At 31.1% G+C, this 25,050-nt stretch overlaps 3 protein-coding genes and 1 long non-coding RNA gene across 8 annotated transcripts; all 4 read left to right on the top strand.

The window, feature by feature from the left end:
• Positions 1-1,619: 1,619 nt before the first annotated feature.
• On the top strand, positions 1,620-4,599 carry LOC105141655 (probable WRKY transcription factor 31). 4 transcript variants are annotated; one of them, XM_011048938.1, is made up of 6 exons: positions 1,620-2,309; positions 2,391-2,489; positions 2,601-3,122; positions 3,211-3,324; positions 3,576-4,168; positions 4,229-4,599. In XM_011048938.1, the coding sequence occupies exons 1-6, from the start codon at positions 1,878-1,880 to the stop codon at positions 4,353-4,355; spliced, it is 1,887 nt and encodes a 628-aa protein (XP_011047240.1). In that variant the 5' UTR covers positions 1,620-1,877; the 3' UTR covers positions 4,356-4,599. The 4 variants fall into 4 exon arrangements, with proteins under 4 accessions (XP_011047240.1, XP_011047241.1, XP_011047237.1 ...); XM_011048939.1 differs by having other exon boundaries at positions 1,621-2,309; positions 3,576-4,228; positions 4,292-4,599; XM_011048935.1 differs by having other exon boundaries at positions 1,621-2,309; positions 3,576-4,599.
• A 1,011-nt stretch (positions 4,600-5,610) lies between these two features.
• Positions 5,611-7,042, top strand: LOC105141656 (uncharacterized). Of its 2 annotated transcripts, none has more exons than XR_845432.1 (3): positions 5,611-5,823; positions 5,952-6,004; positions 6,539-7,042. It is a non-coding gene; the product is annotated as an uncharacterized LOC105141656 (long non-coding RNA). The 2 variants fall into 2 exon arrangements; XR_845433.1 differs by having other exon boundaries at positions 6,542-7,042.
• A 9,455-nt stretch (positions 7,043-16,497) lies between these two features.
• LOC105141674 (mitogen-activated protein kinase kinase kinase 2-like) lies at positions 16,498-17,620 on the top strand. The gene has a single exon (XM_011048969.1). It carries the CDS (start codon positions 16,937-16,939, stop codon positions 17,618-17,620), a length of 684 nt encoding a protein of 227 aa, XP_011047271.1. The 5' UTR covers positions 16,498-16,936.
• A 4,746-nt stretch (positions 17,621-22,366) lies between these two features.
• On the top strand, positions 22,367-25,050 carry LOC105141657 (Stress responsive alpha-beta barrel domain protein). Its single transcript, XM_011048940.1, has 9 exons — positions 22,367-22,624; positions 22,687-22,777; positions 22,862-22,989; positions 23,116-23,255; positions 23,398-23,466; positions 23,807-23,945; positions 24,172-24,234; positions 24,318-24,361; positions 24,789-25,050. Exons 1-9 carry the CDS (start codon positions 22,444-22,446, stop codon positions 24,873-24,875), a joined length of 942 nt encoding a protein of 313 aa, XP_011047242.1. The 5' UTR covers positions 22,367-22,443; the 3' UTR covers positions 24,876-25,050.

Here is a 25,050-nt window from a genome sequence, read left to right on the forward strand (position 1 = left end):
CATAAACTTAAGCGCGGATCAAATATTTTTTTATAAAAGAATTTACAAAGGTTTTTTTCATTGTATTTTGAATGGGATTTATTAATTTATTTTGAATGCAATAATATGTTATCTCTCTTTATTCCTTCCTTGGCTATGCATACGTGTTGAAGAATAAAGTATGCTGATATAGTGTAGATTGATAAATCAGAACCGAAAAGTACAAAAGATATAAATATAAATAAAAAAAAGGCTTTTCTTTTCTTTTTAAATATTAGAACGAGAAAGGTGTTTTTATCATTCCTGAAATGTTTTAATAAGAAAATTTACTTTTTATCTATCATGCAATATGATGGATATTCAAATATGTTCTGTTAATTTATATTTCTTGCTCTACCTACCTGTGTTATCAAATTGTATTTTAGGATGAGGAATTATCATGAGAATTGTGGTAAAATATAATAAAAACAATTTTTTATACCGAAATTAAATTGAAAAAACATTGAGGGACTAGATATGTATAGTTCTTATAGTATGAGGACTAAATTAAATATTTTATATGAACTTTGAAGCCATCATCTATTTATAACATCATTCTTACTTTGATTCCATGTCTTTTGATTTTATTCTTAATCAACAAATCTAATTTAATTGCCGTTGAATTTGATAATAAAAAATACCGTTGCCCGAAAAAAGAAGAAGACCGAGGACCAAAACCTTAAACAGTAAATCCATAATAAAAACAGGAGAGAAGAGAACGAACAGAAGTGAAGAATTCCAAATTCCCCACTGCTCCTTTTGGACTCTCTCCTCAAACCCACTTCACTGGCTCTTTGTTTCCACTGTTTATGCCTGTGGCAAAGTCCAAATTGCTAGCAGTATTATTGATTATAAAATGGACCCTTGTTTTGGACGTGCTAATGCAAGTGATAAAGGAGCCGGTTCGAACCGATCCATTCTAAGCGATAAATTGTTGACTGAGGCAGCCCTTTTTCACAGGAGCAAGAGGCGCCGGGCCAATGGGGGCGGTGGATTCTGGGAACGCGTCAATCTCCTCTTCTAAAGTCCCACGCCTTTGACGAAACCCTAAAGATAAGATAAAAAGAAAAGGAAAAGCTCCAAATCAAAAAGAGAGAGAGAGAGAGACTTTGCTTCCACTGGTCCCACTTTTCAGTCACGTGGGTCCCGCTTTCAGATGGTCCCACTGACACTTGTCTCTCTGACCAAAGCCATGACTTCACCGCTCGAGAGGAGGTTATTATCTGGTGTGGGCAAATCTCAGATGACCCTACCCTTTCCTCTTATCACCACCAAAACATGTGACATACCATAAATAACAACAGATTTTTCTTTTCATATCTTTTCTTCATCTTTTTGATATATAGGGTATTTTGGACAATTTATATATACTAAATAAAGTCCTTAAAATAAATAAAAAGCCAGTTATTCATAAATAGCTCATAAGTTTCAACCGTGGACCCTTTTATCAACATTCATTTTTTTCTTTTAAATTTTTAGTATTCTTCCTTTATTATTTTCCTGATTATTCCACAACTTGATGGCAACATTGCATATACAAACAAAATATATCAGAGTTTCATATACATCATAATATAAGATTTATAAATATTAAATGATGATTAACAGATACAAAGAATGATGGTGCATGCATATCAATTCGTATGGAAATTTAACACAGATGGATTTTATACTTGCCAAGATCCAAATCTTAAAGGCAAACATTTAACACAAGAAACACACACTAACTGCTACTGAACACTTGTATTCGGTCTTCTTCTAAAGTCTCCAACTCCCCCCTTTTATTGCCGAGTCCACTGCAGCGTTTAGAGACTTACACACCCTCCTCTTTCTCTCCAGGGCATTCTCTCTCTTGATTTATGGCCAAAGGAAGGGGTGTGCTCTCCATTGATTCAGATCTAATAAGCACCACTAGTGCCTTCTTTCTACACAACCCCCCTGTGCTCAATTCTTTCCCTGATCAAGAGAACATCGTGAATCCCAAGTGGAAACAACTTGCTAATACGGGTAGACAAACCATGGATGCAACATCTGCTAGGTCACCTCCTACTACTATCCAATTCCCTGTCAAACTTATAAACACCAATGATGCCCGTGATGATGATGATGATGAAGATGATGATGATGATAATGATTCTTCTTTGCCATCCGATAATAGACGACGGACGGTCATCGACGAGATGGACTTTTTTGCTCGCAAGAAACATGATGATGGTTATCCCATCACCAACAATAGCACTGACGATTTGAAAGACTCTGGAAGTCCTGCTAGATTGGAGCTAAACGTCAACGTACGTGACTTGTACCGGAGTTAATGTCTTTAACGTTTTTCTTTTTGCCCCCTCTAACTGCATTTATCTTGGGTTATACAGACAGGTTTGAATCTTCTTACTACTAATACTAGCAGTGACCAGTCGATGGTAGATGATGGGATATCGTCGAACATGGAATATAAGAGAGCTAAGAGTGAGGTAGGCCAACCCCATTAAATGATGTAAAAAATGAAACTTTATACATGGAAAGTTTTGAATTTTCTTTCCTGGGTGTATTTCTGGTGTTGAATGTTACTGTGTTGTTGACAGTTGCAGCTAGCTGTTCTCCAAGCTGAGGTGGAACGAATGAAAGTGGAGAATCTACGGTTGAAAGGCATGTTAAATCAGGTTACTAGCAATTACAATGCATTGCAGATGCATTTAGTAACACTTACGCAGGACCAAAAGTCTCATCACAAGAATGAACAACATGATGGCAAAAATAAAAATAATGGGATGGTTCCAAGGCAGTTTATGGATCTTGGTCTAGTTGCTGCTGCTGCTGGTGACACCGATGACCTTTCTCTATCTACATCAGAAGGGGGAAGGAGCCGTGATCGATCGAGATCACCTGGAAATAATGTAGAGAATAATAATGAAGATGGGACACTAATGTTTGATCAAGATAAGAAGGGATTTGCTAGGGGAGCTGATCATAGAGAGGATAGCCCAGGTCAAGGCTGGGCCTCTAATAAGGTTGCTAGACTTAACTCGGCGAAAACTATTGATCAAACGGAGGCTACAATAAGGAAGGCCCGTGTGTCTGTTCGAGCTAGATCTGAGGATGCCATGGTACAGCCGATTTGATTCAATTAGTTGCAATTTGGTTGAATTTTGATTAGATTTTGTTTAATTCAACGGAAACTTCTGGTTTGTTTAGATATCGGATGGATGTCAATGGCGGAAGTATGGACAGAAGCTGGCAAAAGGAAATCCATGTCCTCGAGCTTATTATCGGTGCACCATGGCCGCTGGTTGCCCAGTTCGAAAACAGGCATGTTTCCTGTTGTTTTCCTTAATTATATTCGGTATTATGTTGTGTTTTTATTTTTCAGAGGATTTCTGTTGCATATATAGAAGCTAGAAGAGTTTGATTAGGCAATTTTGGAAAAACACTGCCACTAAATTACAAAGGTTGTTGTTTGATCGAAGACTTTGATCAGATTATTGAATCTTGATTTTCATATCACTCAGTCATTTAACTTTTCCTGGTATATGTTAATCTGAACTGGGACGCTTGAATAGGTACAAAGATGTGCAGAAGATCGAACCATCCTCATAACTACATACGAGGGCAATCACAACCATCCTTTGCCTCCAGCTGCTATGGCAATGGCATCAACGACATCATCAGCCGCAAGAATGTTGTTGTCAGGCTCCATGTCAAGTGCTGATGGACTATTGAACTCAAATTTCCTTACCAGAAGTCTTCTCCCATGCTCCTCTAATCTAGCTACTATATCAGCTTCAGCCCCATTCCCTACAGTTACATTGGACCTAACCCAAAATCCCAACCCTCTACAGCTCCCAAAGCAACCAACTCAATTTCAATTCCCATTTCCAAACGCACCTCAAGATCCTGCCAATGCTTCAGCTACTGCATTGCTGCCTCAGATTTTTGGACAAGCACTCTACAATCAATCAAAGTTCTCTGGCCTGCAAATGTCTCAAGACATGGAACCTCATCGATTGGGGCAACAATCACAACCTGCATCCCAGCAAAATCCATTGGCTGACAGTTTGGCCGCAGCAACTGCTGTCATTGCTGCTGATCCTAACTTCACAGCAGCGCTAGCAGCAGCAATTACCTCAATAATTGGTGGTGCTCACCAAAACATTATTAATAGTACTAATAACGCTCAGACAACCAGCAACAGCAACGGAAACGGCAACATAACTATTAATAGTACTAATAACGCTCAGACAACAACCAGCAACAGCAACGGCAACGGCAACATAAATATCAGCAACAGCAATAGCAATGGCCACAATAAAACTAGCAATTCAAGTTTTCCTGGCAATTAAAATAAAGTCTTCTTCTTCTTCTTTTTTCCATTTAATTTACTTCACCGGACAAACACATTCAATTTTTTTCATATTATCATGCACAGGTTTTGGTATTCTTTCTTATTTGAATAATAGTTTGTTTCAAACATTTTCCAATTGTATGTCAGTACAAAATAGGGGAAAAAAGAAGAAGATAACGCAAAAATAATATTAAATTATCTTCCTATGGCTCCCGAAACAAAAGGAGCTGGTTTTGCTTCAATTTCTGGACTCTACTAGTCAAAGTGTTGCTTGTATCTTTCTCTAGATGAAGCCAAACCCAGAAAGAGAGGAGATAACGTTAGTTAGGTATTCATTCTTTCTTGAAGTTTCCTGTCCAGATACGGGAGTCACGAAGGGGCAAAGAAAAGCATCACGTAGTGGTTGATATAGGATCTGCTTGACACGAAAAGGCAAGGAATAGAGAGGGACTTCTTCTTGCCCCACATGAACTTATTAATCGTCTCTTCGCCATTGTAGCCCCACCTGACAAGGAGTTTGAAAGTGTGGTGGCTTTTGAAAGGCATATTTTTTTAAAAAAAACATTAAATTAATGTTTTTTTAATCATCATCCTCGGTTAATATTAGGAATAAAAATATCTAAAAAAATATCTTAATATATTTTAAAATATCAATCGGAGTACCAAGAACACACGTGATAGCAAAACAAGCAGGAAGATGGATCTAGCAACTACGTTCATTCAGGTCCAATCAATCATCAAATTTCAACGATTCTTAGTTTGTATTCTGGTTAAATGTCAGCGTGCTTTGATTGTCTAGGCTAGTTGGAATATTTCTGATGTGGGTATGTTCTGGAAACGCAGTTAATATCGTGTTTTTTTTTAAATAGTTTATATATATATTTGAATAGTTGAATATAATAATATTAAAAAGAATTTTTAAAAATAAAAACATTATTTTAATATATTTTAAAAAATATATTTTAAAAATCACTACGTGTATCACCTCTTTAATTGCTTTTTTTCTTAATTGCCTTAGCTGCCATTCATGACAACTGTCCATGCATGCATGTGATGACAATAAAGAAGAATAGATGAGCCAGCAGCAGCCCATTCAGATTTTAGACATAGGTGCATGCATTAGCTATCGTCTCTTTCCGTGGTTGATCCGTGTTTTTTTTTTTTAAAAAAAAAAAAATTATTTTAATATATTATAATCATGTGGCTGCGTCTCTTTCCGTGGTTGATCCGTGTTTTGTTTTAAAAAAAAAAAACAATTATTTTAATATATTATAATTATGTGGCGGAGCCTGCTTGGGTGCAGGGTGCCTTGCAAATAACCTATGTTGTTGTCGGACCAGGGATTAGCCACCACTTGGTTTCTTGTCGATGGGACCATTGTTCCATTATACGGGTCCAGGGCCTAATATTTGGGCCAATGAAGGGCCCATTACTTCCATTTCACATTTTCAAGTTCATTCAAGAGCGTAAGGATAGTTAGATATGTTGTATATTATGATAATTATTGTTTTTAAAAATATTTTTTATTTGAAAATTTATTCAAATAATTTTATTTTTATTTTTAAATAACATCAGCCAACCATTGCAAATGCAGCTCTGTGGCCGACTGCCCAGTCCAAATGCAGAATCGGCAGTTGAATGTAGCAGGTATGGCTATTTTGTCTAGTATATTTATTATGCTCCAGCTATTGCTCTAAAAAATATTCATATTTCATCTCATTTTACTTTATTTAGCTTAAATTTAGTCAGTTAGGCCTGTTTATTTTTTTATTTTAAAAATGTTTTTGAAAAATTTTAAAAGTTTATTTTTTTATTTTAAAAATGTTTTTTTTTAATTTTAAAATTTTTAAAAAAAATTATTTACTTTAAATTAATATATCTTTAATATTTTTAAATTATTTTAATATCTTAATGTAAAAAATAATTTTTAAAAATTAAAAAAAATTATTAATATATATTTTAATATAAAAAATTAGTTAAAAATTAATTACAACAGCATTTCCAAACAAACTTTTTAAAGTGTTGATTTGTCTGTGAAAACTTATCTCGTCTCCGTCCTCCCTCTTGAAATGTCTGTCAACCTACCTTGTGGAAATATACTGCCATGCATGCACATGATCTCCGGTATCTGTAACATTTCTGGATTTACATCGCCCTTGACTTTCCCCTGCATATGTATAGCAGGGAATACCTCTGGGTTTTGGGCCTGTGACCTCAGGCACTTGTATCGTGGCAACAACAATCAGATGCCATTGCACAGCTAAATACACATTCTATGGCCAATTAAGCGGTTCTGTCAAATTACGACTATGGGATCAATCAATGACAGAGCTTGCATCACAGGTTCGGGTGATGGTAGATGCTCGTGTCAAGAGAGAAAGAGTCAAGGGGGCAGCACATGCCATGCAAATCAAGTTCTAAAACCTGAAAATTTAAACTGCTGAATTTAGATATGTTCTCGAGAGTGGATGTATGGTTGTTTTAAGAAACCAGTCTGCTCGAACTGCACAGAGCATGGTTCAAATGTCCTTTATGCATAGCGCTAATGTTTTCTTTTCTGGGTTTTTTTTTTTACTATGGTATTGTGTTTTGTTTTTCTGAAACACACTCTGAATGGTGGTGGTGCTATGGACATCAGTATCTATAATTAATGAATCATAGATATCAACAGAGCGTTGGTTGCAAGGGTTTCAAGGCTTTTTTTCCTTCAATTTTTCTCTCCTTTTTTCTTGCTTCTTCTTTTGTTGCCTGTTGGTCCCTTTGACATCAATCAGCCATCGGCCTCAAGGGAAGGGAAGCGACATCAGTTTCTATGAAAAGTTCTCAGAATTATAGAAATTCTTTATCAAAATTCCCCATTTAGCATTATTGAAGAACAGGCCTTGAACCCTTTCAATCAACCTAATCAATGCTGTTACGGTTTTTTCTGAGCTTGGTCTTTGTTAGCAGGGCGTTTACGGGTTTGTGCAGGGGCTAGCTTCTAATTTGCATTATACTCTCTGTAATTCTTCTGAGACAGTCTTTGCCTCCTCTTGTTTATCAGGGAAAAAAATAACAAATCATCCTCATTGATTTGATTACTAATAAGAGTTAGTTTATGCCCTTCGCCAATGACATTGATTGCTGGCAACCTTCTTTCTTTGGGTGAATCCTCTCATCAAACTAGCAGAATTAACAGTTTAATTTTCTGGTTATAAAATTACTAATCCTGCTATTCCTAGTCGTCTTAGTTAGGGGCTGCAGCCAGAAGAATAATGCTAAATAGATTTTACTAATCAGTTTGAAGATGAAAGCCACGGAACATTATCATATGATTTTGCTTGTGGATGCTGGATCTTCGGGGACGTTTTCATGGGCCGGTATCATACAGAGCTGATGCAGCTTAAAGTGAATTCCATCTCGTAATCTCATCTCTGCGCATTGGTATTAGCTTGACTCTGTGGAGCGCTTTGTACGTTGGTAATAAAATGAATAATTTAAGGGTAATTTAGTTATTTTATTATATTTTTTAAAATAAACAACCCCTTAGATAACAATTTAAAATTTTCGTTTTGCTGTAATTTAGTCATTTTATTAAGCAAAAAGATCCTATTATCCATAACAGCCGAACCAAATATTTTTGGTAAAAAAACTAAAATAATAATTTTATTATTGTAATTTATAATGCATAGGATTCAAGAGCTATGATATTTTGGTATTATTCAAGACACCTTTTTGTTTTAATTTTTTCTTTATAAATAGAAATTAATTAATACCTTTTTGTTTTAGTTTTTTCTTTATAAATAGAAATTAATTCATGAGGAAAACTCTGTAGTTACCAAAACTTTTCATACTCTTATGAATCACGGTGAATTGTAATAATTAAATTTTTTAATTTGATTATTAAGTTTTATTTTGGCATAATTTAGCTATTTTAAACTCGTATTAGAGCCTAATTACATGTTGTTTAAAAAAAAAATGAATTAGAAGTTAAATGATCAAAATAAAAATAATGTGATGGTTTTGAATTTCATATAAAAAATTATTTTTATCCCTTATTTTTTTAGTTTTATAGGTGATGGTCTCTTTAGCTGTCCAAAATTTAATTTTGATATAAATTAATTTTTTATTTTTCAATCATATTTTGTTATAGAAAAAAAAATGTTGGATTCTGGTTTAGAAAAAGAAAATGATTGTTAAATATGATTCTAGTCACCAAAAAAGTTGAAATGAGTGTCAATTAATTCCATTTTATGAGGGTAGTTTTATCTAAGTGTTTTTTTTTTTATTCTTGCCTGAAAAGCAAATTTAATCACAGGAATATTTTTGAATTCAAGTTGATTTTAAATTTTTAAGCTATTATTTAATTTATCAAGATATTTTAAATGTTTCAAGTCAAAGATGAATTTTGAAGCTAAAACCAAACCGAAGCCTTGTTTTTCCAGCATCCTCCAGTTGCTAGATTCTTCAAAAGTAGGCAATATGTTGTTTATTGTTACCGAAGACACGTTGTTCGCTTTTAAAAAAATAAAGCGGACAACATTTAAAAAATTAAAAAATAAAGGCATTCCCACGTGTTTGTGTTCCTTTTTTGTTTTGTTTTCTATTTTTTTATATATATTTAAATCGAAAAAATTAATAAAAAAATTATTAAATCTAATTGAGCCCTAGATCATAACTTTAATGGATTAATTTATAATATTTTATTTTTTTTATTTATTTCTTTTACTTCTCCTTAATTGTTTTTTTTAATTTATCATTTGTTATTAATTATATATTTTTATTATCTCAGCACCATGTTTCTATTATAATTTTTTCATTTTTAAAATAAATATTTGATGCAACATAGTTATCATGCCATTTATTGGCATATAATTATATAAAACTTAATTTCTAAAATAAAAAAAATATATTGAATTTGTTCACATACATAACTTGTGTCATAAATTTATTTTATCAACTTGAGTTTACTTATATTTAAAGTAAATATTATTTTATTTTATTGATTTTATTCTTCAATATTAAATTAATTTAGGATTGAGATTTTTAATTTTTTTTAAGATTATCCCCTTAAATTTTACAGGTCAACCCATGTTATCTAGGTAGATTATATTTATTTCCTTCTCGATATTAAATAAAAAATCATTTAATTCATGATTAAAATTTATTTTTTTTAGAATCATTAATACTTGAATATAATTTTATAAGCTATAAATATTTTCTGTTCTGACATGCGGTATAGCGCAGGTTAATAGACTAGTTACCTATAAAATTCCTCATTATATACATTTAAATATTTATTAGATAAATACTTGACTCCATGCCTCCTACTACATTTTCAAACATAAACCAAATTTTAATAATTTTGTTATAGAAAAAAATATTTTTTTAATAATTTGTGCATACATGTATATAATTACAAACAAAGTGATATAATTTATGGATAACATTTGATGAAAATATTAAAAAAATGCTATATTTTAATTAGTTTTATTGATTTTTAGAAATTATTTTGAGTTAATTATATACAGCTTAAAAAACAGTAATAAAATATATTCTTCCAAACTTATAGTTCTATGATTCCATCAAGAGATTAACTCAGATGGTTAAAATATATGCTCGCTCTTTATATAAGGTCAATATTTAGTAAAATCTTCTAGAAACATTTATAGTCGGGATTAATATATAAATTAGTTCAAATATATTTTTATTAATTAATAAAAACAAAAACATATTCTTCTCTGTACTAAATCAATCGGGGGTGCACGGGTCCTATAAACTAGAGTATATCCTACAAAAATCTTAATAATTGACGTCCTTATAATTGCGTTCGAATATTGCATCCCCGCGCGTATTTTTTGGATTGGCGTGGAGAACAACCGTGTTCCAGTGTACGGCGGAGAGAAGGGCGGCCCCTTTAGTAGTTTCAAGCGATATCCCCGCCGACCGAACGCTAGAGCGACCAAAGAGTTCAGTTTTTTTTTTTTTTTTTAAATGTCGGTATTCAAATTAACTTACGTATATATTAGTGTTTTCAAGTTATTTTAATATTTTATTATTAAAAATTATTTTTAAAAAATAAAAAATATAATATTAAGATATATTTTAACAAAACATTATTTTAAAAATAATTACAACCACCTAGTTAAGATATATTTTAACAAAACATTATTTAAAAAATAATTACAAATGACAAATTTAAATCACACTTAATTTGGACCACTCTACATGGTGGTTATAACAATTCGGTGTCCTTTTATTTTAATTTATTGGGCTAGCCTGAGCCGTGTCGACTTGGAGCATTTCTTACCATTGGTCGGGTAGGTAGAGTTGTCTTCAATTTATTTATTTATCCTGCATTTGTACACAATAAATTAAGATCTTTCCTTGTTCACTTAAAAACATAATTTCCGTGGGACACATTTCTCACATGCATTTCAATGCACATAATTCTTAGATTTGTTAAATTTAAACCATAAAGTTCAAATTAAGCATACCCGATTTAATACAATATATTATCTTTCACCTGATTATTACATTTAGAGCATGATTTGATCATGCTCGTAAGAAAACATAAAATATACAAATCAGAGATTTTTTATTTGAATCAGATTAATGTTTTCTTGTTAATGCAATATATTTTTGTTTCACTAATTAATCTTATCCGGCTATTAGGCATCTTGAATTATTATTAATTAATCTTATCCGGCTATTAGGCATCTTGAATTATTATTTGGGTATAAACACAATAAAAGTTAACAGTGCACTCATTCAAACTCTAAAGGTGCATTTAGTTAATTAGAGCACATGAGAGTTATTATAATATAGTTGTTATTCATGAAATAAATTTAAAGGTCTTATTGAAGTTGAAAAGAGATTTATATATTTTAGGTTTAAAATTTATAATAGCAAGTTAAATGGATAAAATAATAATAAAAATTCAAAATAGATATATTTTTAAATAAAAAGATAGTTTCAAGGATTTAGTGAGATAATTAATATTGTCAATATAAGGATTGAACAAGAAAATTTAGATTTTTTACAATAAAATCACTAACTATCTAGTTTTATACTATCATGTATAATTCTCAATATAATTATTGTACCGAGCTGAAAACTGGAAATTCCAGCTCCTTCTCCTTGTAACAATTGGTTTTGCTAGAAAAAAAACAAAGAGGAGACTTTCTTTTTTCCTTGCAATATTTACATTAGAGATTCTAGAGAATTCAAAGTTTAGGGCTATAATAAAATAGATATGAGTGCTTGAACCTATAAACCATAAGAATCAAGAGAAAGTCGAGTGAGAGAAAATAGGAATCCCAAAGAGAAAGAGAGAGAGAGAGAGAGGCATGTCAAGTTGGAAGGAGAAGGAAAGGAGTGGAAAATTTTCAATTTTATAGCATTCAAAGCTCATTTTATTGTCAGGTACAAATTTCTGAGTTTAAATATAAAAACTTAGATGAAGATGAATATAATTGATGTTAAAATTGATGAATTTTAAGTTACGGTTCTTTAAGAGATTTGAGAAAAATGCAAACCAAATGTTATTTGAATTAATTGGATGAGGGTAAATGTTAATGAATGCAAAATTATGACAGGAATTGAAATAAAACTTTGTATCAGAAAGATACTAAGAACCGATCATAATGGTGGAAATTAGGCTAATTTGTGGATTTTTATATGTGCATGTTTAATCATGTTAAATTAATGCTTGATGATGTACTAATGATGATTTGGAAGAAAAATCATATCACTTTTGTTGTGTGTGTTTCGACCAATATTAAAAAAAAAAAAGAAATTAAATTGTTCTTCTATATTGACATGAGAATTGTGTTAGGTTGTATTGTAGAAAACATCTTGAGATTGATATAAATTGTACTTACATAAAAAAAAATCTAAAAACAAAACTATGGTTGATTAATGAAAATCTCGATCAAATAAGGAATTTTTGAGGAACTAATTAAAGGAGTGTGAAAACTTGTTAAAAAGATGATTTTTGTATAATTTTGCAATGTTATGGAATGAAATTTAACAAAAAATCAAAAGAAAACATAGTGCTATTAATATAATTAGTGTCGGTCATTAAAGAAAAAGAAGTTGAAAATCTAGAGATTTCATGAATTGCTTGCTTAATTATAAGTATGTAGTATATGTGGTAGTATTAATGATGATTTAGAATTAAAAGAAACTCATGCATTTGATTATGGTGGGGATTTAACTTGTCATAGACTTTGACACCTTAGGATTAGACTGAAAGTTAAAAGAGAAAATATATTCTTTTAGATAAATGTGTGTGATATATATTGATAAATAAATTCGATAAAGATTTAGAAAGATAAACATAAGAAGAAAAAAACTTTGGGCTAGCAACATAAATCTTTAGAAAAGTTAGATAATTGATGATAAATATGTAGTTTTTCTTATTCATGAATTTCAAAGTAAAAGGGTAACTTTTGAATGAGAAATATGGAATAAATGCTATAATAAGAATTAAATAAGTATTTTGAGTTAAGAATAAATAAATGAGTTTGAATTAGTGTTAGATGTTTTCTTTTGATAAGTCCAAATTATGTTTGTGTCTTGATAAGATAATAATAAGTTGAAAATTCTCTTGATGCAAGAGAGATCATTGGAATCGGACACAAGTAGGAGATTATGACATACTCAGTTAGCAAGCAAATATCCAACACTTTGACTCTTAAAAATTTTATATATCATTTGAGTAGTAGTTATTTCTTATAAGATTTGTTTTTTGAATATTGAAATAATCATGTTATAAAAAAATAAATTAATGAATTTTGAAAAATACAGAGAATTTTGAAAAATACAGAGTGTGCATTGGTTGTGATATGAAATATTATAATACAATACTTACATAGGTGTTTAACATGAAAAGTCAGAACACAATGATAAATATTATAACTTAAAGGGTATAAATAAGGTATGTTAATAGAAGAGAAAAAAGTATCGATTTATAAAATAAAAAATGTGTGCATATTTAACAAAATGAAATTGTGTATTTGTAATTTGGACATTGAATTTTATAAGTGAAACTTTATGCTTGGTGGTAAAATATTAGGCATTTCAAATGATTAGTATTACACTTGGTTGTAGAAGTGAGTATAAAGAGAAATATAGTTGCATGTGGTATTTAAAATGAATAATTAAAATACAATATCATGATTTATGTCTAGATTCAAAATAGATGAATTATATAAGTTTAAATTACAAGAAGGTATTAAGTAAAGAATAAGATGAGAATGTTAGGTTTTGGGGTAGGGTAACCTAGTGAAATGTGTAAGGTATTAACATGAATAAGATTTTAATCAAAGTAAAATAATGTGTTGGATATGTTACCATGAAGTGTGAAGAACCTGGTATGAGAGGTTTTAAAGAAAAGTTCAATTAGTCGGGCACTATATAGAGACTGATGGCATCAATGGTTATTAATAATTGATATTGTTTGATAAGCTTGCCACTACATAAAGACTAATGATATTATTTATTATTGATAACTAGCATTATTTGATAAGCTTGCCACTGTATGGAGACTAATGACATCATTTGTTATTGATAACCAACATTGTTTGATAAGCTTGTCAGTGTATGAAGACTAATGACATTAATAGTTATTGATGACCAACATATTTAAGTAGCCTGTCATTATGTAAAACTAATGGTAACAATGGTTACTGTTGATCATCATTGTTTGATTAATTTACTATCGTATAAAGACTAATTGTATTAATGGTTATTGATTACCAATATATTTGATTAGTTTGTGATGGTATGAAAATTGATGATATTAATGATAAATAATAACTGACATTATTTGATTTAATTAATCATATGAGTCAAGGTTAGAGATATCAAAGAGCTCGATGTATGGATGAATGATAAACAGTAAAAGAATAATTATACTAATGATCGATCAACTCGATCAATTCAAAGATAATGTGATGAACCAACAAAGTCTTTCATCATTGAGCTTTTTCATGTAAGCTGCTCTAATAGGGACCTCATTTGTTTTTCATACGACAGGTTAATATTGAAGATTGTGAGCTCATGGAAACACAAGTATATCTAAAATTTATCAGTTGTTTTTATATTTTAATGACTTGTCCAAAGACTCTATTATTTTTAAATGATTCAAATATAAGATTTTATATTAAGATTTTTTTGGTGATATTATATGTTTTCATTTCTTTAATTCACCAAAATCAATTAGAAATCTTAAATCTTGGTTAGGATATAAATGCAATAAAAATTAACTGTGCACCGATCCATGCATTAAAAAGTATGTCTGGTCACTCAGCTCCCGAGGGAGCTATAGTAATATAGCTGTGATTCATTAAACAATGAATGCTATTGAATTGGAACCATCCTCGAAGAGCGCCTATATATATATATATATATACATAGCTTAGATTTGATGGTTAAAATTAGATTTTATTTATAAGATTTGAACATTAAAAGTGAGGGAGAGCGCCTCATCCTCAACCCTATATTATAAATAACTAGCTCCTGTTTCTAAATAAAAAACATGTTTTCTCACTTTAACACACGTGCTAAGCAAACATCTTGCAGATACGTACATGGCTTCTTTAATACCCATATTGAACAGAATAGACAAGTTTTGAGGTATTAAAATGGTTGTCAAGCAGATACACTTTTTTTTAATTAAATTTCAAAACTAATATTTAATAAATTTATAAGTATACTAGCTAGACTCATATAGAGGGTGTTTTTCTAGGATCCTTTACTAAAAAAATATTAAATCAACACAAAAGTATCCCCTCTCTCTCTCTATATATATATCATGAAAAAAAAGAATAATAATAAATAAATAAAAAGCATATTCGTGAGTTGCTTGTGAGAAGAGCCTCTTCGTGCGTGATCATGATATATATCTTAGAAGCCACGCATAAAATCAAGGATTCCATGCCATATCTATCTACTGATTAGGAGCTAGCTACCGTTAAGTTGGTCCAACTAACAGAGTTAGTATTGACAAGAATCGGCTGGTGGCCATGGACAGTTAGGGGTGCGAGAGCGTGAGATGACGAACGATTATGGTAGAAAATGCTGAGTTTGTTGGCAATGGCTGTCGCTTTCGGAATATTAGTTGCCATGTCCATTGCATTTTTGGTCAGCTCCCCCAGCTTGGTTAGTTAACCTTCTTCTTCCTCTTCCTCTTCCTTTTAATGTGAAATATGATTACCAAAACTTGCTAATATATATATATATATGCTTATGTCATGATCATATCATACGATGAGTAGCTTAATTTTTATTTTTCTTTCTATATACTAAATATAAGAAGAAGAATAATTAACCCGTTGCAAAGCCACGTTTAGGTCCTGTGGATGATTAATTAGCACTTGTCAACGAAGTTAGACTAGCACGTTTTAACGTTATTGATTATTTTCTTAAAATTAAACTTTTTTTACCGATTTGATTTTTTATCTAATTTTAAATTAAATCATAAAAAAACTAGTTTAAAATAAATTATTTAATTTAATAATTCAAATAAAAATAAACTAGATGATCATTAAAAATATAATATAGCTTAGAGCGTAATTAGAATATGATTGGAGTTATTTTTGAAAGTATATTTTAGTAAAAAAACATATTTAATATGATTGGAGTTATTTTTGAAAGTATTTTTTACTCAGAAAACATATTAATAATATTTTTTATTTTTAAATAATTATTTTTAAGATTAATATATCAAAATAACTTGAAAATATCAAAAATATATTAATTCAAAATAAAAAAATTAATTTTTTAAAAACACTTTTAAAATACAATATCAAACAACCCTCTACTTTTCACGTAAAAATAAATTTTGAGTTGCATTAACAAAAATAGATATTTTGCTTTTAAAAAGATGATGGGCATGAAGAAATATAAAACACTTGTTTCGAAGAAGGGTGTTAGTAATTAGACGAAGGGGGATTTATATTCTGGGTTTTATGATTAATTTCGGGCAGCTTTCCTGGAGCCTCGTCAGCAAGATGGAAGGTTTGACATCACGTCAAAAAATTAGATGGAAGGTTTGACATCACGTCAAAAAAAAAAAAAAAAAGAAGGGCAAGTGTGAAGCCAAATATTATTATTTGACTAGTGATTTAAGTGCAAAGATAAACAAATGTCTAGCTAGTTTCTAGCTAGAAATAAGCGTTTGACTTCTTACAAAACACAACTTAACTATCCATAGAATTGTACTTTTTCACACACCCATTTGATAGAGTTCAACTTGGACACACCGATTAGTTGGATATACACTCAAAACACATCGAAAGGATTCTAAAATTCAACCATTTTGTGGGTGGTTCAACCCACCCCCTCCGCCCTTACCATTTGCCAAGTCATCGCCGTCTAGGCTGCCAAAGCTGTCAACCCCGCAACTATTTTGACACGTTGTGCTCTCTTCTCGTTAAAGGGATTGTCCCAACCAACCTATGAAGCTACCCTTCAAATATCCACCCACCTCCTGTATATACATATATAAAGGGCACGCTGCTAGTTTGTTATCCCCTCAAAGAAGAAGGGCGGAAAATCATAGGCAAACTGTCATTTCTTTCTCAGCTTTGCGAGATGGACTGGACTAGAGGGCACACCATAGGCCGCGGCTCCACGGCTACAGTTTCCGTCGCCACCTCTATTCAATCCGGTGATGTTTTCGCCGTGAAGTCCGTCGAGCTATCTCAGTCTGGATTCTTGCAAAGGGAGCAAAAGATCCTCTCTTCTTTAATCTCACCTTTCATAGTTAGCTACAAGGGGTGCGACGTTACTAGAAAGAACAACAAAGTCATGTACAATCTCTTCTTGGAGTACATGCCCAGAGGCTCACTTAGCAATGCGATTCGTGCTCATGATGGAGGTCGGCTCGACGAATCATTGATCAGGATTTTCACGTATCAAATCTTGCAAGGTCTAGATTACTTACATTTGAACGGATTGGTGCATTGTGACATTAAGAGCAGCAACATTTTAGTAGCTCAAAGTGGTGCCAAGATTGCGGATTTCGGGTGTGCAAAGCGTGTGGAACAACAGGGACCGATCGCTGGCACGCCAATGTTTATGGCACCGGAGGTGGCGCGTGGGGAGGAGCAGGGGTTCGCAAGCGATATATGGGCTTTAGGATGCACAATTATTGAAATGGCTAGTGGCGGAACACCTTGGCATAACGTCAGCGACCCAGTCTCCATCATTTACAGGGCAGGGTATTTGAGGAAGGTGATACAGTTATGGATGACATTGAATACAAAGATGAAATAGCTGGTTGGTAGCGAGGAGTTGTTAAATTTGTTAGATAGCAATAGAATTACTGATGATTTTTAGGTTCTTGTACATATAGGGAATTTAGTATTGTAAAACCTTCCATGTCAAGATTAATTTTCTTTCTTCTCGAACTCCTGGACAGTCGAGTTTCATTTCCATTTTGTTTTTTGGGTACAGTAAGGAAAATAAAGAAAAATAGACCGGAAAGACGGCGTTCGAACCTCCATTTCTTATGAAAAAATGGGAGCACGAGTGGTTAATAAACTACAACGCTCACTGGCGACGGTCAAGTTTTGTTGGACATGAAGAAGTCGGTGTGGAATTTGGGAGGTCAAACCCGATTCTGGGACTTTTTTCAATTTCCACGACCTAATCCTGTCTTCTGTTTCTGGGTTGATGAGTTCACTTGGCATAAATGGCAAAAAGTAGCTGCCATATGGTGGATTTTGAAGGTGTTTCGTACAGTAATAATAGTTGTTTTTTAAGATATTTTTTTGTTGAGAAATATATTATAATAATAGTTTTTTTATTTTATAAAATTTGTTTTTGATATTAAAATGATAAAAAAGTATTAAAAAAATTTTAAAATAAAAATAAATTTTAATTTTAATAAAAAGCATGTTGGAACTCAATGTTAAATACCCCTGTGATGCTAGAGGGTTTTTTTTATAATAATAAATATTTTAATTAGTTTTTTTATTAGGTGCTGGGTTTTTCTAGTTTTCTACTGAAGGGAATAGCTTCTTCTTTTTTTATTTTCATTTTTATATTCATTATTAATTAAAAAAAATCAGTTTTAGCTTTTTATATATAATGATTTTAATGAATAAGAATTGAATATTTTGGATATTTAATTATTGATGAATTTAATTTTTTTTTCTATTTTTATTTTTCTATCCAGTAACATGTTCTAGTTTTTCCATTTAAAATGAATAATTTTTCTATTAAGTTGTAATTGAGTTTTTTTAGTTTTTCCATAAAAAAATTACAATAATTTTTGATAAGTAAATAAAAATTATATATTTTAGATACATTTCCATTCCTATATAATCCTGCAATTATAGTGGTCTTGATCTTGAATGATTTGAATTTATAACAAGCCGGTCGTCTTTCTCCGCCGGCAACGGCACGCTTCCATTGATAAAAGTCACCGAAGCCGCTCGTCCGTCTCTCGTTTTGGTGGATTATTATTTTGACTGACCCAGCGAAACAAGGTGCCAATTTGGCCACCTCCACTATAATTAAGGGCCAGCACAGCACCGTCCCCTGCTTCAATGGGTTTTTAGGTAAAAGATATTTAATACCTCTAACACTGTTGGCTGTCCACCTGGCCTCTGCTCACTGATCCGCCATGCCATCGGTCTCTGTTCTTTGTGAGTAAGCTTGGATTATAATAATGTCAGCCGAGGTGTCTTAAAAAAGTCACCATTTATGTTAGATGGATTTAGCTCACGTTGATTCAATTGCATCACATAGATTTCATTAGTCACTGATGCACAATTGTTCTATCAATCAATCTAACATTTTCAATCCGCATGATAGAATCTTGTTGGTGTATTTTTCCCTAAATTTCTTTATTGAATTCAATATGCTTCTAGAAATTCCTTGAATGGCTGAGGTTAGGTATAATTTAATTATACATGAAATTCAATTATAAAACTAGGTTTTTAATTTCTTTTTTATGTTTTTAGTGTCCGGGTTCACAAAAATCAACCTCAATTTTCAAAATTTACACACTCTAAGTTTTGGTATATATTTAACTTAGAGGTATAACGATTTTTTTTAATATACAATTTTTTTAAAATACAAATCACACCTCAAAAAACTAAAAATATATATTTTTTATATATGCTCCATCAAATAAAATTAAAATCACCTCCAAACTAAACACTTTTTTATTATTGTCGTCAATCATTTTAATTATTTTTTAAAATATTTTTATTTAAAAATTAAATTAAATAATATTTTTTAAATTTTTTAAATTTATTTTTAAAATTAACACATCAAAATAATAATAATATAAAAATATATAAAACAAAATTAAAACAAAAAAATTATTTTTTTAAATACTTTTAAAATGTATAAACACCCGGAAGATGCGTCACGCTTCTTTTGTCATGAAGATATTTCCATATTTACAACTTCTTGCACGTGATAACAACATCATTAATTGAACAAAAATAAATATGCCTTACCTAGCTTAGGTTGCCCAAGCCTAGCATCAACATGATGAGTTCATATTTTTTTCTTTATTTAACTTTAATACAAACCTTAAGTTTTGAACTCAATAAGTTTGCTAATAGCATTAGAAAATATTTCAAGAAAATTGGTTTGAATAAATGGAATCTTAAGCTGGAATGAAAAGAAAGGATTCTTATCTTTTCTTTTTCTTTTTTTTTAAGAGATGTTTTTGAATAACCTTGATTTCTTTCCTTTTTTTTTTTTTCTTTTTTCTTAAGAGATGTTTTTGAATAATCTTGATTTTTTTTTTTAACAAAATCAACTCTTTTGTTTAATTCTTTTTATATAGATACAATTTGATTAAACGAAGAGGTGAGTGGTTTTATCGGCTTGGTTGGTCAAATAAACAATCTAAGAAAAAAATAAATACAACAAGTAAACCCTAGTAAATTATCTAAACTCTATTATGAATTTAACTAAGTTTAATTAAATTTTCTTAGTTATATGATAAAAATATAAAAATAAATTTACAATAAACTTAATATTAAATGTTTTAAAAAATTAATAAAAAAGCTACCCTTAATCTCTTATGGTTTGGTTTAAATTGTAATTACTCTCTATAATTTGAAAAATTACACTTTACACACTTAACATCCTTTAAAATAAAATCTAATTATTTACATGATTGTTATTATAGATATTTAATAACCAAGAAGCCTCTCAAGCTAAAAAAAAACAATAACAAGAATGCCACCAAGTGATCAATGGAAATTTTTGAAAATAAATACTCATTGATAACTCTTATTAATTACAAAAATATCCATTTACAAATATTTAAACATCTTATGATATAGTTTTCACTGACCATTTCCACCCCCAGAAAAGAAGAAGAAAATAAAAAAAAACTTTTCATATACTTCCCAAACCCCTCACCATTTCCAGCCATAAGCAACCATTTGTTCATCACCGTATCTCACCCAAGAAAACACCATATTCTTTACAAATCACTCACCATTTGTAGCTACAAGTAATTGTTTTTTTCATCACCATAACTCAACAATGTAGGGATTCATCTAATTGAATAAAAAATCTCATCACTCTGGGATAATCAAATAAAAAAGAACTAGCATGGTTTTTCAACCATAAAAAAATAGTTTTTTGAATTTAAAAATTTATTTTTATTTAAAAGTATCTAATAAATATCATTATAATTGTAATAAACAAACCCATCAACTTATAATACTTCTAAATTTATATTAAAAAAAAAACATAAAATCAAATGGAAAACAACTTACCTTTTGCTCCGATGAACTTTTTCCGAAGTAAAAAGATTATAATAGAACATTTATGGTCAAACGAAACTTTTTAATATTAAGAATGACTTTTTTATTGTCAAAATAAAGCCACCCGATGGCTTTCTCTCTCATTTATTATCTTTTAGCGAGTTTTTCTCCTTCCACAAGCATTAAAAAAAATGAAGTTCTGTACCTACTACAGGGATCAAAAACAAAATCTGCCAAAAAATGCCAAAAGGTGGCTTTAAAAACTCATTCTTTGCCTCATTCTCAAGTTTGGTCCTCAAATTTTATTTTTTTCTAATCACCACGATCAAAATATTTTTTTATAAAATTAAATTTTAATTCAATATAGAAAAATTTCAACATCCAAAATAAATTATTAAATTTAATATCAAAACCATGTAGTATATACCAATGTTGTCAAAAAAACAAATTAACTTTTAAAATTTTATGATTTTACAAGGCAAGATGTATTTAAAGTGTTAAATAAAATTAAAACTCGAAAACTAATAAACTTGATCAAACTTATTCATACTCAGTAAAATCAAACTAATTTTACGAGTTCAAAAAAAATATAAAACTATGCACTCTGGTAATTTATATTTTGACATTTTCATTGTTTTAAATTTATATCCCGTAAAACTTGTGCAATCTAAGAATTTAGAGCTTGATTTTGATTATAATTATTATAATTTTTGTAACTATATAAGTTATTTATGGATTTTATTTTTGTAAACAATTATATAGAATAAAAATTATAAATTGACATGTTTGACCCTTGAAGTAATTAATATTAAATGGTCTACCAAAATTTAAAGGGATTCGTTTCTTATAAATAACAAGATAAGTGAGTTGATTTGTCCAATAAATACGGAATCAATATGAATAAAATAAAAATGTTTTAATTTTTTATTATTTATTTTAATAGTATTGTATTGTTAATTACTAATTACCTGAAATTATTAATATATAATTAATTAAAATATTTTATTTATAATTTTATGATTTTAAAATTTGAGTTTATATTATATATTACATTTCATGTTAAAAAAAACATTTTGACAACCTTGGTATAAACACTGTTACAATCCACGTTAAAAACCCCTCACCTTTTTAGAATTCTTTTTAATTTTAATTTTAATATCCGTATTGTATTAAAGCTAAATTCTGATTCGGATCTGTCCAAGTTTCTTGGATGAAATTAAAGAAAATCATAATAAATTTTTAGTAGAGCACGATATGTGTAAAAATAAGAGCAAATTTTCGTTGTCCACCCATTTCTGCTTTGAAATATTTCTTGAGCACCACAATTCCAAGTCCAATTCCGATTCCTGCTTCCAAATGATAAATAGGTTTTTTTATAACGACAACAAACACACAGTTACTCTTTCTAGAGTAGCCACTTCTTCATCTTCAAAATTAAGAACAATGCCCCTTGAAGCCCTTACATCGACCGCTCCTTCTTTTCCCAGTTTTCGCCGCCAAAACCCCACCACTCTTTCCTGCCATGTTTCTTTTGACGGTGAGTCCAGAAGCCTTTGACCCATGTTTCTTCCAAATTTTTTGTTAATTTGTTATATACAGTTTCAGGATTGAATACGAGGAGGAATCGGACAACGAAGGTTACGGCTGGTTCTAAAGTCGAGAGCTCGAGCTTCCCTTTGGAGAAAAAGAGGTTCTTGCTTTCCGGGTCTCTTTGAACTCCTGGGTTTTGATTTCAGGGTCTCTTTAAACGCATGGTTTTATTTGTTCTTCGCAGAGAAGTTGTGGAACACGTGTGTCTGCTCAAAGCAAAGAAGTTTTTGTCTGATGAGGATGAGAAAGATATGCTGGATTATCTGTATACTTCCCAATATCAAATGCGTGGAATTGTTGCAGTTTCTCTGGGTCATTTCCTTTTCATTATCCAATTGCAAATGTGCATTCTTTGTTTCAAAATTGAAACTTTGGCATACATTTCTTGTTACTTCTTCTCTTACATATATTCATGTCTTGAATTTTCTTCTTCTATAGGACGAATCTCCAACGACAATGCGGAAAATTTTACTCATGCTGTTTTCATGCGTTTCCAAACAAAGGAAGATGTTACAAGGTTCTATGAGAACCCTTTCTATTTGAAAGTTTTGAAGGAGCATGTAATGCCTTATTGCCATGTACGACCTTGACATGTAAACACCATAACTCTTATTTTCTTTAAAATTCAGTAGTATTTCCTTTAACTGCTGGCTGATACTGCCTAAATTATAATCTTACTAGGTGTTTTTTATTGGACTTAATTTTGCTGCTTTTTTGCAGGATTTAGTTAATGTGGATTATGAATCGGAAGTTGAAGATGATATGATTCCTATATTTCGTAAAGGAGAGGTAACCCACATGCTTGCAAACGTTTCTTGCGATTCTTATGAATTCCTTTGAGATTTTTGTTCTTTAATGAATAGAAAACCTGTTGGTGCTATCGTCAGCTAGCTTTGCATGCTGGTTTAGAATATCAAAAAACCCGTACCAATGCTATAAATTTCTTACATATTGGGAAATGTTTCACTTTGCCTGTTGCCATTTTAACTGTGCCTTGCCTGTCCATATGGAAGATGCGCTCTCTTTTGTTTTTATTTGTGTCTGGTGTTGCAATATGGTTCTGTGGCTGGTTGCTGGCTTAAGCTGATAATTATTGCAGAAATGAAGTTGAAATATATTTCGCTTACAGGAGTTCAACTATGGTGTGGAGTTCGTGCATCTATTTGCATTTGATGACAGCGCATTAGGTGCACCTGTGGAAGATGCATTGGCATCCCTTGAAAAGTTGAAAAAAGAGTTTCCGTCCTTAATTGTCCAATCTACTCAAGGTGCGTTTGAAATGAGAACTGCATTTTAGGGTTTTGAAGTCAGTAATAAGCATGCTGTCTTGTTATCTTTCCTAAGCTTAGCGGTGGCTGATTAGGGAGTCAGTTGGACTACTGATTTAGCTACGACTTAAATTTATTTTCAGTTAACCTTTCTACATGATACATTTTCTTGTAATATGGCTTAAAGGTTGTAAGTTTGTAATATTTCCTACTTGTGTATTTTCAGGTTCAAATTTTAATCTCAGCAGCAAAGAATATACACATGCTGTAGTGACAAGATTTCGATCATGTAGGTCCCTTTTCAAAGTCCGTAATATCTGATTCATTCCCACTTCCCCTTTTTTGACTGCTGCTGCTTGGTATATTTTGCAGCTGAGGCCTTTGAGATATTCGTGGGTAGCACTGAATACAGAGATGTAAGAAGGCTACTCATACATACTGCATTTTTTTGTCTTCAGTTCACGTATAGCTATCAAATGGCTATGGATGCTTTTTTTTCCTATCTTGAATATTGGACTCTAAAATTTATACCTGAATTGTTTTCAATATCCTGCAGCATTTTTTTTTTCATAAAAAATATCTCTGTTTTTCTGATGTTGTAGTTGAAGTTTTCAAAATGAAGTTTTGCAAACTGTTACTCCCGCTACCAAATATTGTTTGAACATGTAGATGCATGTTGAATAATAGGATTTAATTTTAGAGTTTCTAAATTTGAATTGGCTTGAATATTACAATGGACATTTCTTGTCTTCATTCACTCAACATCTTTCAATTAGTCTCTGTCTGTTGCACATATCTTTTGATGAAGAAATCAAACAGAAATAGACTGAACTTGGAAAGCAGGTGTGGAGGTCGAAATTCGAGCTGATCACGCAGAAAACACTTCCCATTCATTTCTCTGTTGATCCAGTGGGCAAGGAGGTTATGTAGTGATAGATCACTGTTTCTGTGATTTGTTTTCTTGCTCGTAGATGCTGAGACATGAATGAAAGGGCATTTGTATATTGTATATAATTCTTGCAGAGGTCTTAAAGGGCTTTCCTACTCACTGTTTTGGTTTCTAGGAACAAGCATTCATGTGATCCTTCTCATCATCATGATTTCA

The sequence above is a fragment of the Populus euphratica genome, unplaced genomic scaffold, assembly GCF_000495115.2.
Source record: "Populus euphratica unplaced genomic scaffold, PopEup_1.0 scaffold128.1, whole genome shotgun sequence".
Classification (NCBI taxonomy): Eukaryota; Viridiplantae; Streptophyta; class Magnoliopsida; order Malpighiales; family Salicaceae; genus Populus; species Populus euphratica.